Raw genomic sequence first — 15,500 nt, forward strand, 5'->3', positions numbered from 1 at the left:
AAGGCTCCCCGGTGGGAGATTAGCTTCTTCTAAGACCTAGTGTTCTCCCTAATGCATTCCCCAGGTGTAAAACACATTTGTAATAGATAAATAGACAATATTCCTAACTTCAGATACCAAAATGATACAAATAGGATAATCATATTCAGTAGATCATCACCTTTTCGATGCTATCTCACATGACCTGTCTTGCATAAAATACATCACAGTTATGCCATACTTATATAATAATAACATCTCTATTAAGAATATCGGGTGTAGTGTCACACACACTAAATTGATTTGATGAAAGGAAACAAAGTTCCCAAGGATAGAGGCTCTTTCTGCCTTTTGGTTACAGAAGTTACAGGTTGAAAGGTCCATTAAGTAGGTAATTTGGTTCATGCCCCTTTTCCAACAACTTGGGGCCAGTCCAAGGTTGTTCTCCTCTCTGACAAGGATGGACTTAGGATGGGAGGGAGAAGCAGCTTCTAAATTATATTTCTCATACTTTTTACCCCTGTATGGCGTTCTGTGCACACAGGTTGCTCACTCACTCAGGAGATCCTCATACGCTGATATCAGGAAGGATAATAATAATAATACAGGCTACCGTAAGTGACTTCCTTGACGTTTTCAACCTCCGCTACCATCTCCTGGCCCCTTATCCATTTCATATAGCAGCCCTGTAAGCAGCATTCACCATGCACCTGTGAGTTCAGGCTGCCAGCTCTTTTGTCATTTGTGGCATTAATGCTGTTTCACCTGCTGGCAGGTGGGGTGGACTCTGTTTGGGCAACTCTGCAAGTTGTGTCTTTCCCAGCCTGAGGATGACAGTGACAGTTGGGTAGAGACGATTGCCCTCTAGGGATGTAAGCCCAGGCTGACTCTTGAGCCCCTCTTGGGATGGATTTCAGGGCCTAACCCAGAATACTTGCGGAGTCCCAGGCAACACCTGATTGCTTAATGACTACGCTAATGCTTGCAGAGAACGTTCGTAGCACTACCCCTGAGACGGTGCAGAGTTGCTGCAGGTTGGGACGGGATGTTTGGAAGCAATGAATTAATTTTCATTAGTATTTCAACTTATTTCAAGACTGAAGTGTATCTTGTTTGTTCAGTGTAATGTGATGCTGCAGCCTCTAGATCTATCTCGCTCTGCTTTGGCTTTATAATGGTTAAAAAGCCTCCGGCAGGTTTGGCAGGCCCCAAAATTTGACTTGCCTTTTTTTGTTTCCTGTATATTCAGAACCCATGTGGAGAGAATAATCACACCTGCTTAATGAGGAGATCTGTGTGGCTCCTTAGCACATTAGATTTTGGGATCTTTTGGCTCCATCTACTTCCACCCCAGAGGCAAGTGCAGGATTGTTCCTGGGCTCCTTGCAGCAGATGCACCAGTGTTTTCTGTCTAGCTTCAAATGTGATAAAATGCCTTGGATTGTGTTTAAAAAATCCCGTGCACCATGGATCTAGGTTGGTCTGATTTGAGGCAAAACCGATGAGGGAGGTGCCCCCTGGGCAAGCTGCTAATTATCATTCTGGGTCTATACGTCGCAATAATTTCCTGATAAAATAGTTGCTATGCCAGTCCCCTTTGCCTGTCTGGTTTGGCATGTGGCCTAACGAGGAAGAATCCACTGGAGGTGGATAAAGGAAAACAGCCCCCTACTCCAAGCTGCTGTAGTGTGCAGCGGACTCCACTCCCTCAGAAGCCTTGGCGTTTGCACAGCTCTCTCTGTAAATATAAAAGCACTCTTCAAAACGGGAGCTGATATCAAGGAACTCAGCCTTGCTCAGCAGAACAGTGGTGCTGATATGGCTTCCATCTTCATGGGTCCCAACGTGGTTTTTGGCATTCCTGCCATAAGACTCTGGGCATGGTTGTGTTTAGAGAGAGTGAGTGATCACCTTGCTCCTCAGTGAAGTTCATCAATTTATGGGGGAAAGGTAGCAGCTGTTCAATTCCCGTGTCTACTCACAATCTCAGAGGCCGGTACAGAAGTGGCAGTTTTATGCCACATCTCAGGAATTCCTTTTTTCTGGATTAGAGCCCAGCATTCAAAGGAAGGCTTACTTTATTTCAGGTAAACAAGGGCAGCAGAATAGAGATTGGAAGTACTCGTTGCTTTAGCCTGCTCACCTGAGCCTATGTCTACATTACTGCCTATGTCTGCAAAATGTATGTGGCTCAGGGCTGTGAATATTCCACCGCCCTGACTGACATAAATTACGCTGACATAAGCAGTCGTGTGCACAGTGCTATGTTGGTGGGAGATGTAGCTCTCCCGCTGACATAGCTTATGCCTAAGGCTACGATTTGGTCATGGAGGTCGCAGAAGTCATGGAATCCAGGACTTCTTCAGACCTCTGTGACTTCAGCCTGCAGCGACTGGGAGCTGCAGGCTACCCCCACCTTCCCTGGTAGCCAGAAACTATGGGGTACCCCCTGCTGCCTGGAGTGGCAGGGGTCCCCCACAGCTCCCCAGCCGTCATGCGTGTGGGGGGAATTCCCCAGAGCTCCCCAGTCCCCACGGGTGATGGGGACCCCTGGAGCTCCCCAGCTGCCACAGGCGGGGGTCCCTCCCAGCCATGGGTCAGGGGCCACAGCTCCCAGCCACAGCAGGGCAGGGTGCTGAACCCTCCTCCCTCCCACTTTTTGTCATGGATATTTTTAGTAAAAGTCAGGGACAGGTCACGGCTTCCGTCACTTTTTTTTAATTGCCTGTGACCTGTCCCTGACTTTTACAAAAAATGTCAATGACAAAATCGTAGCCTTGCTTATGCCACTTGCGGGGGGGGGGGGGTGGGTTATGCCAGTGGGAGAACACTCTTCCATCGGCATAGAGCGTCTTCACCACATGTGCTGCAGTGGCGCAGCCGTACTGGTGTAGCTCCACCGCTGCAGCCCTGTAAGTGTAGACGTGCCCTGAGGTTGGAGCTTTGTGGATGAATGCTTGTGGTTGAGACTCCATGGAAGCAGAAATTTCTATTGCTGCAAAACAGCACCAGTGATTTGCGTGGCGGAATTGGCTTGGGTCTGCTGTGTAAAAAGCGACTGTTTCTATATGACAGGTCTCCTGTCTTCTGGTGCTATTTTTAGTTTCAATTCCAATTTCTTCTTAAACTTGTGGGAATTTCTACACAAGCACATTCAAATGCCTGCTCAGGAAACACGATCCGTGTACCAGCTGGGTGAACCCCCAGGGAAAGCTGGAATTGGTTACATCACATCTGGAGCCAGACACCTCCTTGTTAGTGCAGACATAGACAAGAAAGAAGCACTAGTATTTGTCCATCTCAATCCATTGCTGCTTCCAGGAGCAGTGACCTCAGTTCCAACCCTACTTTGGATTTGTGAGCTATAATGAGTTTTGATCCTCATGCTCTTAGAATCAACCTCCAATAAATCCTCCTGTGAAGTTTTTATTCTCCTTCTATGGGCAGAAGGAAGTTTTCCAAGCTGAGGGAACAACTGTTTCTAGTCTGAATCTCCGGGTAAAGTATGTTAAAAATTCTGTATCTAGTTTCAACTGCTGGCCTAGAGAGAATTTGGTAGAAGTGATAAAATCTTCAGCTTTGCTGTCTCGTCATTGCAGTACAGAAGAGCTCAGCTTGGTGTTTCAGTGAACAGAACTGTTCTGTCCAGCTTCATTTGTTAGATTTGTAATCTCAGAAACAAATTCTCTTCAGTATCTGTAGATTTGTGTACTAGGCGGAGTAAGCTGGAAACTGCTGTTTCATAGAGTCATAGAAATGTCGGGCTGAAAGGGCCCTCAAGAGGTCATCTAGTCTAGCCCCCTGTCCGGAGGCAGGACCAAGTAAACCTAGACCATTCCTGAGAGGTGTTTGTCTAAACTGTTCTTAGAAACCTTAACCTCCCTTGAAATCCTATTCCAGTACTTAACTATCCTTCATAGTTAGAAAGTTTTTCCTGTAAGTGTCCTAAATCTCCCTTGCTGCATATTACTTCTTGTCCTACCTTCAGTAGACAGGGACAGTTGATCCCCATTCTCTTTATAACCCCGTAACATATTTGAAGACTGTTAACAGGTCCTTCCTTAGTCTTCTTTACTAAAGACTAAACATGCCCAGTTTTTTAATCCGTTCCTCAGAGGTCAGGTTTTTTAACCTTTTCTCATTTTCATAGCTCTTCTCCAGACTCTCTCCTGTTTGTCCACATCTATCATAAAGTGTCGTACCCAAAACTGAACACAATTGAGGCCTCCAGCTGAGGCCTCATCAGTGCTGAGTAGAGCGGAACAATGACCTCCTGTGTTTTACAGATGACCACTCTTGTTAACACACCTCAGGATGATATTAAGTCTCTTTTTGTAACTGCCTAATACTGTTGGTTTATAATCAATTTGTCATCCCCTGTAACCCCACAAATCCTTTTCAGCAATACTACTGCCTAACCCAGTTATTTCCCATTTTGTAGTTATGGATTTGATTTTTCCAACTGAAGTGTAGTATTTTGCACTTGTCTTTATTGAGTTTCATCTTGTTGATTTCAGACCAATTCTCCGATTTGTCAAGGTCATTTTGAATTCTAATAGTATCCTACAGAGAGCTTGCAACTGCTCCCAGCTAGGTGTTATCCACAATTTTTAAGGATACTTTCCATTCCTTTTTTCCAAGTTATTAATAAAAATGTTGAATAGTATGGAACGCAGGGCAGACCCTTGGGGTACCCCACTAAAGTCCCCCCCAGTCTGACAATGAAACATTAATAACTACTCTTTGAGTATGGGTTTTCAACCCGTTGTGCACCCACCTTGTAATAACTTCCCTAGTTTGCTTATGAGAATGTCATGTGGGCCTATGTCAAAATATCAAGATATTTGTGTATCTGCAGTAAAAAAACAAACAGAAAAAAACTCAGCCCCACAATTAAATAGTTATTTTGACACCTGTAGGTATGGAACTTGGTCACTGGAGAGGACCGCAAAATGATCTACTGCAAAACAATGATTTGTTTAGTGTATGAGTTAAATTTGCACAGTGGCTGGTACTTTATTGAGAAGTGCACCTTGTATCAAGGCTGAGATCTGGCACTTATCATGTTGCTTATGCTGAAGTGGGGCTGGCTTTCCACCAAGGACTCTGCACTCAGCTGGATCAGGGTGGGGACAGACTAATGTGACTAGTGAGTTGCTCTTTGTTATGGATATTTCAGCAGACACATGGAAGCCCTGGAAGTGAGATGTGTGTTTCTCTTTCCTTTCTCTCTATTTCTTTCCTGGCTTTGGACTTGGCAAAGGCTCATTATGCATGTATGTTCTGAAGGAGGGATTGGGCAATGTTGGGAGTGCAGAGGCCTTATATTGGGACCTAGAGATAATGGGTAGCCCTGTGACAGAGCAAGCTAGTGACGAGGCACTTGCTCAGGAGGAAACAAATTGGTACCAATGAGAGCAAAGGTGCATCAGTTATCAGCTCCTCAAGGTTCCTTTTCTGCACCATCTGATTGTTATAAACAGGCCAGTTGTGTGGTCTGATTTCCTTGTAGGAGTTTTAAACAAGGAGCTCGAGCAGTTTTTCTCTGTACTGCAGTGGTCCCCAAACTTTTTACCTTGTGTGACCCCCACCCCCACTGCCGAGCCGGGGCCGGGAGTGGGACTGCGGATCTGGTAGGTGGGGACATGAACAGGGGTAAGGGGGATGACTGGGGTCACACCTAGGGGCAGGGCCGGGAGCTGAGCTGAGGCAAATAGCTGGGGCCCTGGGCACAGGGCCGGGAACTGGAGCCCAAGGCTTGGGGCCAGCAGACCGGGCTGGGAGCGGAGCCCCAGGGCTGGCAGCCGAGGCCTCAGGTGCGGGGCCAGGAGCAGAGCTGGGTGGTGCTCCCTCCCTGTCTGCTGTGGGGGCTGGCCTGGGCCCCCGCTGTGCCCCCACCCCCGCATGTGCAATAGGAAAAGCAGTTTTTAGTACTCTGGGTAGGAGTCTCTTTTTTTTTTTTTTTAAATGTCACTGTTCTGAGTTTTTCAAGCAGATAAATGTTACTTTTCCCATTGGTTCCTTCCCAGTTATTATAATACAAAATCCATATTTTAGTCTGTAACTCCCATCTGTATCAAATGGGTTTGGTTTTTTTCCTGGTACAGTAATTTGTGTACATATTCTTAAAATCCTCGAACAAAATGTTCCTGTATTTTTTTTCTTTCCTTAGGAGCACTGAACTGTGCTTGTGGGATTATAGCCAGTATTTGGAAAGACCCTTTTAACCTTCTTATCCCATGAGGAATGCAACACACTTAAAATAAGAGCCTGTTTTCTTTTTCTGGGAACATGGGAAAACACTTGGCATACATATTTTCCTTGTATTTATCTCAGCGTGTAAGCATTGTATGGCATGTTCCCTTGTTCTGTGTAAAGTTTTTCTTTTTCTTTTAGGAGTTGTTGGGTCTGAAGACATCAAACAGAATGAAAAAAATATCATAGTTAATCATAGCTGGAGCCATAACAGCGATGATAAAGCTACCCCTAGGTACAGTATATCTTAAATCCTCCTTGTCAAAGGAGACTGCGAGATCTGTTGTGCATGGCACCTGTGCTTGTAAGTTCTAATGAAGAATGGCATTGGTGGCTTTGTGTATTTGGGTATTTAGCTACTGTCACCCTCCAGAGAGCATCACTGCACACTGGTGGCAAATGATGCATCGTGCCAGACAGGATGGGGGAAGTCTGCAGTTATTTATAGCGTGTCCAGAATAGTTCTGAGCGGTGCAAACTGCTGATAGTTCATGTGTCCCTGGAGGAGGAAGACACAGTAAAACTTTCTGCCTTGACTTCCTGGTTTTCATGTGGCTGACCTAAGAAGCTATTGTGCATAGAGGTGGCCATGTGGTACACACCAGCGCCACCTGTTGGCCAGCCTGCATTTGCAAAGCAAGAGAGCAAACAGTGTGCCGCGTTGCTGTAGCTTTGTCGTCCCAGACGTTAGCGAGACCCGGGTAGGGTGACCAGGCGTCCGGTTTTCGACCTGAGCACCCAGTCGAAAAGGGACCCTGGTGGCTCCAGTCAGCACCGCCGATTGGGCCGTTAAAAGTCTGGTGGGTGGTGCTGTGAAGCTAAGGCAGGCTAGTCCCTACCTGTCCTGACTGGCACCGGCTGCACCACGGATGCAGCCGGTCCGGCTCCTAGGCGGGGGTGGGGGGAGTGGAGACGGGACAGGACTCCATGCGCTGCCCCCGCCCTGAGCACCGGCTGCGCACTGCCATTGGCCGGGACCCGCGGCCAATGGGAGCTGCGGGTGCGAGCAGCGTGCAGAGCCACCCGCTGTGCCTCTGCCTGGAGCCGGACCTGCTGTCCGCTTCCAGGGCGCAGCGCGGTCTGCAGTGCTAGGACAGGCAGCAAGCCTGCCTTTGCCTCCCCGCCGCACCACTGACCAGGAGCTGCCGGAGGTAAGTCCGTGCCCCAGCCCTGACCCCCAACACCCTGCCCTAGCCCTGAGCTCCCCTGCCCAAACCCAGAGCCCCCTCCTGCACCCCAAACCCCTCATCCCTGGCCCTACACCAGAGCCTGTACCCCCAGACAGAGCCCTCACCCCCCGGCACTCCTGCCCCAGCCCAGAGCCCTCTCTCACACTCTGAACCCCTCTGCCCTAGCCTGGAGTCCCCTTCTGCACCCCAAACCGCTCGTCCCTGGCCGCACCCCAGAGCCTGCATCCCCAGACAGAGCCCTTACCTCCTCCCGCACCCCAACCCCCTGCCCCAGCCCAGTGAAAGTGAATGAGGGTGGGGGAGAGCGAGCTACCGAGGGAGGGGGAATGTAGTGAAGGAGGCGCAGGGGAAGGGGGAAGGCAGGGGGCGTGGCCTCTGGGAAGGGGCATGGCTAGGGTGTTTGGTTTTGTGGGATTAGAAAGTTGGCAACCCTAGACAAGGGGGTGAGGTAATAGAGCTTGGTTCAATAAAAGATATGACCTCACCCATCTTGTTTTTTTAATAGGGAATAATAGTAATTTTAGTCTATAGGGCATTCCCACTTCTCTGACCTCCCAGATTGCTGCTATATAACATCCCATCTACTAAAACATTATTAAATACATAATATGAAAACCATACAGTACTAAATAATCTCCCCCCTTCCCCACCACCACACAGAGAGGACAGGGAGGGTCCTGTGCAGGGACTGGCCTTGACGGAATGAACAGCTTTCCATTCTCTCGTTAAGGTGGGGAGAGCTGGGTGGAGGCAGGCAGCTGGGGAGAGAGTTTCACCTCCCCACCCCAGTAAGCGGGGATACCATTTAAATTCCATCAGAGACAGGGTGAGTGAGGCCTCGCCTAGACACACAGGCTGCACTGATTTAATGAACTCAGCTTTTAAATCCCTTTGGTTAAACTGGTAGAACACTTGTGTACAAAAGATCGGAGTCCTCTTGAGAAATCCTCATTTCAGCCTTGTTCTGTCACTGTGAAACAGGTTTTCAGTAGTAGAAATTATCTCTCCTTTGCACGATGGGGATTGGTTTTTTCACACCTAAATTGTGTTTTGTTGAGCTTGCTCTCTGACACACACACAGTGTATCAGTGTCTTGTTTTGCTTTCTGTTTCTGCTTTCAGACAGAGTAAATCCGAGATGGATGTAACCAGTGAGATGGTGCGATCCTCTAGCATGATGGTTTCAGGCAAGGCTTGTATCTTATCAGAGCAGAAATTTGGGCTAAGAGATAATATAGTTAAATCTCAACTGGAACTGAAAGAGGATTCCTACACCTACCTCCAGAATTTCAGGTAACAACTGTCCTTGGGAGTACAACTTTAGGCATAATTGCAAAATAAGTAAATCTCATACATTTAAAAAGGAAAAGGAGTACTTGTGGCACCTTAGAGACTAACAAGAAGTGAGCTGTCGGTCACAAAAGCTTATGCTCAAATAAATTTGTTAGTCTCTAAGGTGCCACAAGTACTCCTTGTCTTTTTGCAGATACAGACTAACACGGCTGCTACTCTGAAACCTCTCATACATTTGTAATTTCACCTGAAATCCCCAGCAAGGGGAAATTTTGGAGGAAAATAGACTTTAGCCCCTGCCATCTGGAACAGCCTTTCTGCATCTCTCCTCCATTTACACAGTTGCAGAGAAGCATGCGGTCACATGAACAGCCCCTGCTTAAGCAAACGGCCTTTTTTGTACATCTTATTCATTTCTTGTCTCTTTTCAGAACTCACCTGAAAATGCTGCATCTCCCTTTGCCTCGGACTCTTGTCTCTCCCTTGCTTCTGTTTGTTATTTATCTCTGTAATGGTTTCTGGGAGACTGTTTGTATAAAAGATGATGTTTATATTGAAAACTTGAGTTTGGTTTAAATCTTTTAAAACAAGCCCTTTGTGAATAAAAGAACAAGTGAGAAAATTGTCCCAAACTATTCCCACACAACCCTGCTTGTAGTTCTTTTGTAAAGTAGATACACTCTGTCAAATGCTGCAGGAAAGTTGCTATCACAGGCTTGGATTGCAGCTCTAGGATTTTGTTGAACCTAAGTCTCTTTGCAGGTTTTTTATTGGAACGTACAATGTGAATGGCCAGTCACCCAAAGAGAGCCTCCAGCCTTGGCTGAGCCATGATGTTGAGCCTCCGGATGTTTACTGTGTTGGGTGCGTATTTCTTTCCTGCTAGCCCTTCTGGAAACATCTCTGGGTAGCTTGCTGATGAATGTGTTGTGTGTATCTATCCAGCCAAAGCATTGCAAACAAGGGTTTAAAAGCAAAAACATTTGTATTATCTATAGTGGCTCTTATTCCAGAAGTGTTTGTTCTCTCTAGTGGCACAATGTACTTTGGATGCTTTTATGCCACACTGCGGTTAAGTCAATTTAATACTAATGATAATTTACTTTTGCACTTAATGCACTGCTAAAATCAGCATAACTGGATTAGAATTCCAGTTCCAAAATCAATTTATACTTTGTGCACTAAATGTATCTCTTCCCCAGCAGAAAAGGCAGGGAGAGTTAAAACAAGTAAAGTGAATGCATCCGTATGTTCCTCCCTCTGTTACAGCTTCCAGGAGCTCGATCTGAGTAAAGAAGCCTTCTTTTTCAATGACACACCAAAGGAGGAAGAATGGTTCAAAGCTGTAACTGATAGTCTTCACCCAGATGCCAAATACGCAAAGGTACATGTGGCTTGGGGGTGAAGTTAGTTTTGAAACACAAACCAGTTTCCAGTCAGGCATCTTCTCGTGTTTGCTTTCCCCTCGTTTGTCTCCATTGTGTCTGTCTCCTGTAGGTTTTTGCCAGGCCAGCTATGCTCAATGTGGGTGGTATATAGCACTTCTGTGCAAGGCTCCCAGACATGGTCACACGCTCCTGAGAACGTTCCCATAAGCAATAGTAGTGAGAGCTAAGGACATTTGTGCCTCACGCTGTGGGTTAGAGAGGGGCATAACAGAGCAACCAGGCAAGTAGAGCTCCCTGCTCTGCTGAGATGAATGGATAGAAAGTATCTTGGCACTTGCTGACCCGTGCTCAGCAGCAGCACCAAGCAATGAACTGTCCTGTAGTAGGACTTTTGCTTTAATTTTGTTTGAGGTTTGGTACCTGCTCCTTAAAATCCTTGCTTTGGCTTTTTCTTCTCACCTCTGATCCAGGCATGTACCTTCTCGGGGCTGCCTCTCCCTCAGGCAGTGACTGGGGTATTGAGCCACTTGCCCTGAGTAGGGCCAGTTACTCTGTCCCATGTTGTGCTGTTGGAGCACCTACCTCTGTGTGTGCCATGTGTCAGGTGGGTGGCTCCCTAGAAGAAGAGTGTTGAAGCATTAATATTTTTGGTTGTTTGTACTTCAAGCTCACAACAGGGTGGGGTAAGGTTTTCCCCTGAGAAACAGTCCTGGCTATTGGTATGCCATTGGCTTTCTCTTTCAGGTTAAGCTTGTACGACTTGTTGGGATAATGCTGCTGTTGTACGTGAAGGCAGACCATGCTCTGAACATCTCTGAGGTGGAAGCCGAGACAGTGGGAACTGGAATCATGGGGAGAATGGTAGGAATGCAGTGTGTGCATGGGCAGGTGGTGGGAGGTTGTCTTTGGGAGGGCCCTGAGTAGCCTGTTCCCCTGGCCCTGAGTCACCATGACTGTTCCTGCAGCTAAAGGAGGCCTGGATGCAGCTGTCTCTCAGGGAGACACAAGGTGCTCCCAGGGCATGAAAGAGTGACACAGAATCTCACCTTTGGTACGTGCCTGATTGCATGTCGTGCTGGACTGACTCTCAAGAGAGTTTGAAATTGGCATGGAAACCGGGCCGGGCTGTATGCATCTGCTCAGAAGAACAGAGTTCAGTTCTCCTCCGGTAGATTTCATGAGCTTTTTGAAGATCACGTGGACCACCTCTTTACCCTTGGAACCTACCCTCCAGTAATCCCCCAGATGCTTCATGGTGAGGGAAGTTCTGAGCATGGCCCAAAGCTGCCTTGTCATCTTACAAAATATTCTTTATGGCTTGTGTTGAAAGAACCAGTTTGTTACTTGGCAGTTTTAATTACTTGCCAAAGCAGCCAACCAGCTTATTCTTAATGGTATAATCTGCTCTCATATGAGCCGTGTCCTGAATTGCAAATTGAATTCCATGCACCCTCCTGCTCTGCTTTGCTGCTGTTTTCATGATGTACTATGCTAATACTTGCTGACCCTCCCACAGTGATGGAAGGGCATGGGCTGGCTCACTCTCTGAGGTTTGTGTAATATTCTGCTTAGGGGTTTGAGCTTTTCTCTTTCCCCTGGAGCCAGACTGACTGTGCCAAAATCCTCTGACTTGTCCACTACTGTTACCCCAGTTTAGCCATCAGTTCACCTACGGTCCCAGGAAAACTCACAACCAGTCTCTCTTCCTGCCTACTAGGGTAACAAAGGTGGAGTTGCTATACGGTTCAAGTTCCACAACACCAGCGTATGCATTGTGAACTCTCACCTCGCAGCTCATACAGAGGAGTACGAGCGGCGGAACCAGGACTTCAAAGACATCTGCTCTCGGATGCAGTTCTGCCAGTCAGATCCAAACTTGCCACCCCTTACTATAAGCAAACATGAGTATGTTTCCAAGGTCTACATCCATTGGATCACTACAGTTCACTGCTTGGCCTCTGGCTTTGATGGGACAAGTGATGGGCTGTATGAGGGTGGCTGGCTATACTTTCTGGTGTAAGCAATTCCCCCGCAGGAGCTTGAGAGGTGTGGTCGAGCAGTCTGAACACAGGCCATGGAGCCAGGAACTTGTCAATTCTAGTCCCAGCTTTGAAAATGGCTCCCTGTCACTGTCTCGCTTTCCCCATTTGTAAAGTGGAGCTAACACATACTTACCTCCCCAGGGGGTTGTGAAGCTTAGGTTTTTTTTCTAGCGTGTTGGAAGATTAAAAGTACTATCAAAGTACTAAGGACTGCTATTGTCTGCTGCTGTCTCTTTTAGATCGATCCCAAAAGTAAATTGTAAGTAAATATCTTGCCTAGTGCATTGTCTGTCTTGTAATAAATACTTAGCATTCATGTAGGGCTTTCCTTCCATAGCTATGATAGCACTTTGTGAGGGTAGGTCGGAATCATTACCCTCATTTTACAAGTGGAGGAAGCTGAGGCACAGGACAACAGTGACTTGTCCAAGGTCACACAATGAGTCTGTGGAAGAGCTGAGAATAGTATTTGGGCCACCTGGCTCGCAGTCCTTTACAGTATCACATGCACACATGACCCTTTTCCAAATACGGATAAACTAAATTGCATTGGAATGTTAAAGGGGATAAAAATTCAGATTTCTCGGCCTCCTGGTTCAACAGGAGCCGGACGGTGGGAGTTGGGCGGTGGGACTGGCTGGGCAGGAAGCCTGCAGATACAGTCAGGATGCTGTTGCTGTGTCCCTGCTAATAGTGGCCTGGCAGACCTAGCCCCCTACTTCTTTCCTTTATACTAGTGAACCTTGGGAAGCTTGTCCCTGATTAAATGCCCCATTCCAGGGAGTGAAGATGAAGCTAACGTGCCGGATTGGCTCTTGGGCGCTGCAGACACATTAGTTTACTGGGCACTGTGCCTTGCCAAATTGCCCAGTAATATGGGGGCATGTTTTCTTCAGGAGCTCTGAGTTTCCTTTATGTGCTTGTATCATGGCCGTGTTAGTAATTAAGCCTGCCTGCAGGCTGCAGACAGAGCTGGACATTCATGTAGCCCTGCTTGCACGGAGATGCTACAGAACTGCTTGGGATTAGCTGGTTCCTAAACAGGTGAGTGCAGAAAGGAAGGTGTGGTTTCATCAGGCTTCCCCTTCACATTTGGCTGAGGCTGCCTGGTTCTGAGCACTGTCAGCGGGGTGAGATACAGGATGCTGCATGGGGACACAGCAGGCAGGGCACACCTGTAAGAGACCAAGAAGCCCTTCTGGCTGCTTGTAGAGACTACAGTAACTGACTCTGTCAAACGGGGATTTCACCCTTGTGTGCTGTCCTTACAGTATCATCCTGTGGCTTGGGGACCTTAATTACAGGATAGAGCAGCTGGAGGTGGAAACGATGAAGATGCACATTGAAAAGGAGGATTTTCAAGCTCTTTATCAACATGACCAGGTACAGACGTGTCCTTCCAGAGGACAGGTGGGCCCACATCCCATTCTCCTAGGAAACTGACTCCTCTTTAGTGGGAGGCTTATGAAACTCTCATTTGCTCTGAAAATCACCTGCACACTGACAGCATAGCTAACCCTGGCTATCAGGGTTCGCAGCACCAACATGCATTAGAAGCTGCTGTTGGGTTGGTTTGTTTGATGTCCATGGAATGATCTGAAATGGCTGCTGTCCCGGCACATAAGAGTTTGAGCCAGGAGCAGTGGTCCCTCCCATGGCTCAGTTGGCATCAGTATGCACTTTGTACACCAGGTCATCATCCATCTACCTCCTTAATAGCTGGTTGTGGGGCAGGACACCACAGCCTGGCAGGAGGAAGTCAGCCCTCTGAGGTATTGGATATAAGGGCTGCTCAGAGAGTTAGGAGGTATTGCCCTGGGGAGTGTGAAAGCTACTCAGCTAATCCAGTTACACTTCCCTTGATTTGCTTGTCCAGTGTGGTTATCATGAAGGTTATTGTGGTTGCCCAGCCCCTCCTCTATGAAGGGTGGGTGTAGGTGTGACTGTGCCCATGAATACCTGGGTTCCGTCTCCCACCTGGAAAAAATATAAGTTGTGAAATGCTAATCTCCTAGTACTACTGTGAGGCCTACGAGAAGTGAATCCACAAGACATTTGTGTGTGTATATGCATTTTCACAATGGGCTTGATACAGTAATCCATGGGTGAAAATTCTCTCTGGCCTGTGTTACACAGGAGGTCAGACTAGATAGTTGTAATAGTCCCTCCTGGCCAGGAAATGTAAGACTCTGCATAAAATACTGTTATCACACTTCAAAAGTTCTAACATTAGAAACATTTCCATTCCTGTGTCTATGGAGATTTCCTTCGGAAGTGGCAGCACAAATATTAGATTGTGTGTGCACGGATGGGGGACGTGTGTGTCTGTGCGTAGGCATGCACACACTTTTATCAATTTCCCAGAATATGGTGCCCTTTTTCCCTACTCGGGACTCCAGAAGGACTTGTTTAAACAATCTAAGTTTTTATCTGTTTGGCTTTTTTCCCTACTAGTTGAAGAAGCAGATGGACGAGAAGGCTGTCTTTGATGGCTTTACAGAGGGAGAGATTACCTTCCAGCCAACCTACAAGTATGACACTGGCTGTGATGACTGGGACACTAGGTATGCCATGGGTACAACCTCAGCTGTCATGTCATTCATGTCCCTTAGCTCCTGTATGTATTGTTTAAGGCAGGAAAAACAAGTCTACAAGACCTTTTAGACCTAATAGACCTGAGGAAGTTAAAGAATTTCTGATTTTTTTTCAAATGTTTGTACAGATTTATATTCCACTTTTGGTGTGTGTGTATACTCAGCGCACTTGGGCTGGAGACTTCTGGTCAGCAATACCCATTGGGGTGGCTTACGCACCCCGAGTGTCCTGGTGCTTACAGCTGAGGGTATAAAGAGTAGGGGCCTCCCCATCATCTCGCAGTTCCTTTTGGCTGCCCATGGCTACCAGTTGGAGCTTGCGGTCATGCTTCATAGCTTACACAGCTCAGCATAGCCTCTTGCTCTCTCTTTCACTTGCCAGTTAAGACAGCTTTCTTAGCCTCAATAACATGTGCTAGGAGAGGAGAGGAGCTGCAGGCTCTGATGGCAGGACCTCCGTGTATGGTTTTCTATAAAGATAAAATTTCATGAAGGCCTCATCTGAAATTGCTATCAGAAGTGGTGTCGGATTTTCATTTAAATCAAATAATAAATCTACTGATATTCTTTCTGCCCGCTCATGAGGAGGAGAAGAGGTTACATGCATTGGACATTTGCAGAGCACTCTTGTTTTATATTGACAGAACAAAGCTGTGTAGCTCCTGTCTGAGTCTTTGTGGCTCACACTGAACGGATGTGAGGACAAGCTCTTTCAGCACAAACATCATCTCATGCATCAGGACTTGTTATGACTTAGCAA

At 47.1% G+C, this 15,500-nt stretch overlaps 1 protein-coding gene across 10 annotated transcripts in view; it reads left to right on the forward strand.

The window, feature by feature from the left end:
- Positions 1 to 15,500, forward strand: part of INPP5B (inositol polyphosphate-5-phosphatase B) — a 47,507-nt gene that overhangs the window by 22,862 nt on the left and 9,145 nt on the right. For 8 of the 10 annotated variants that reach the window (XM_074934233.1, XM_074934232.1, XM_074934236.1 and 5 more), the window contains 8 exons: positions 6,376 to 6,469; positions 8,546 to 8,716; positions 9,479 to 9,580; positions 9,986 to 10,100; positions 10,849 to 10,965; positions 11,822 to 12,009; positions 13,418 to 13,529; positions 14,601 to 14,710. In XM_074934233.1, the coding sequence (XP_074790334.1) occupies positions 6,376 to 6,469; positions 8,546 to 8,716; positions 9,479 to 9,580; positions 9,986 to 10,100; positions 10,849 to 10,965; positions 11,822 to 12,009; positions 13,418 to 13,529; positions 14,601 to 14,710 (1,009 nt within the window). Of the gene's footprint in view, positions 1 to 1,237; positions 1,336 to 6,375; positions 6,470 to 7,207; positions 7,386 to 8,545; positions 8,717 to 9,478; positions 9,581 to 9,985; positions 10,101 to 10,848; positions 10,966 to 11,821; positions 12,010 to 13,417; positions 13,530 to 14,600; positions 14,711 to 15,500 lie in introns of those variants that run through there. The other 2 variants (XM_074934238.1, XM_074934239.1) reach the window with 2 other exon arrangements.

This window comes from Natator depressus, chromosome 19 (assembly GCF_965152275.1).
Source record: "Natator depressus isolate rNatDep1 chromosome 19, rNatDep2.hap1, whole genome shotgun sequence".
In the NCBI taxonomy this organism is placed as follows: domain Eukaryota; kingdom Metazoa; phylum Chordata; order Testudines; family Cheloniidae; genus Natator; species Natator depressus.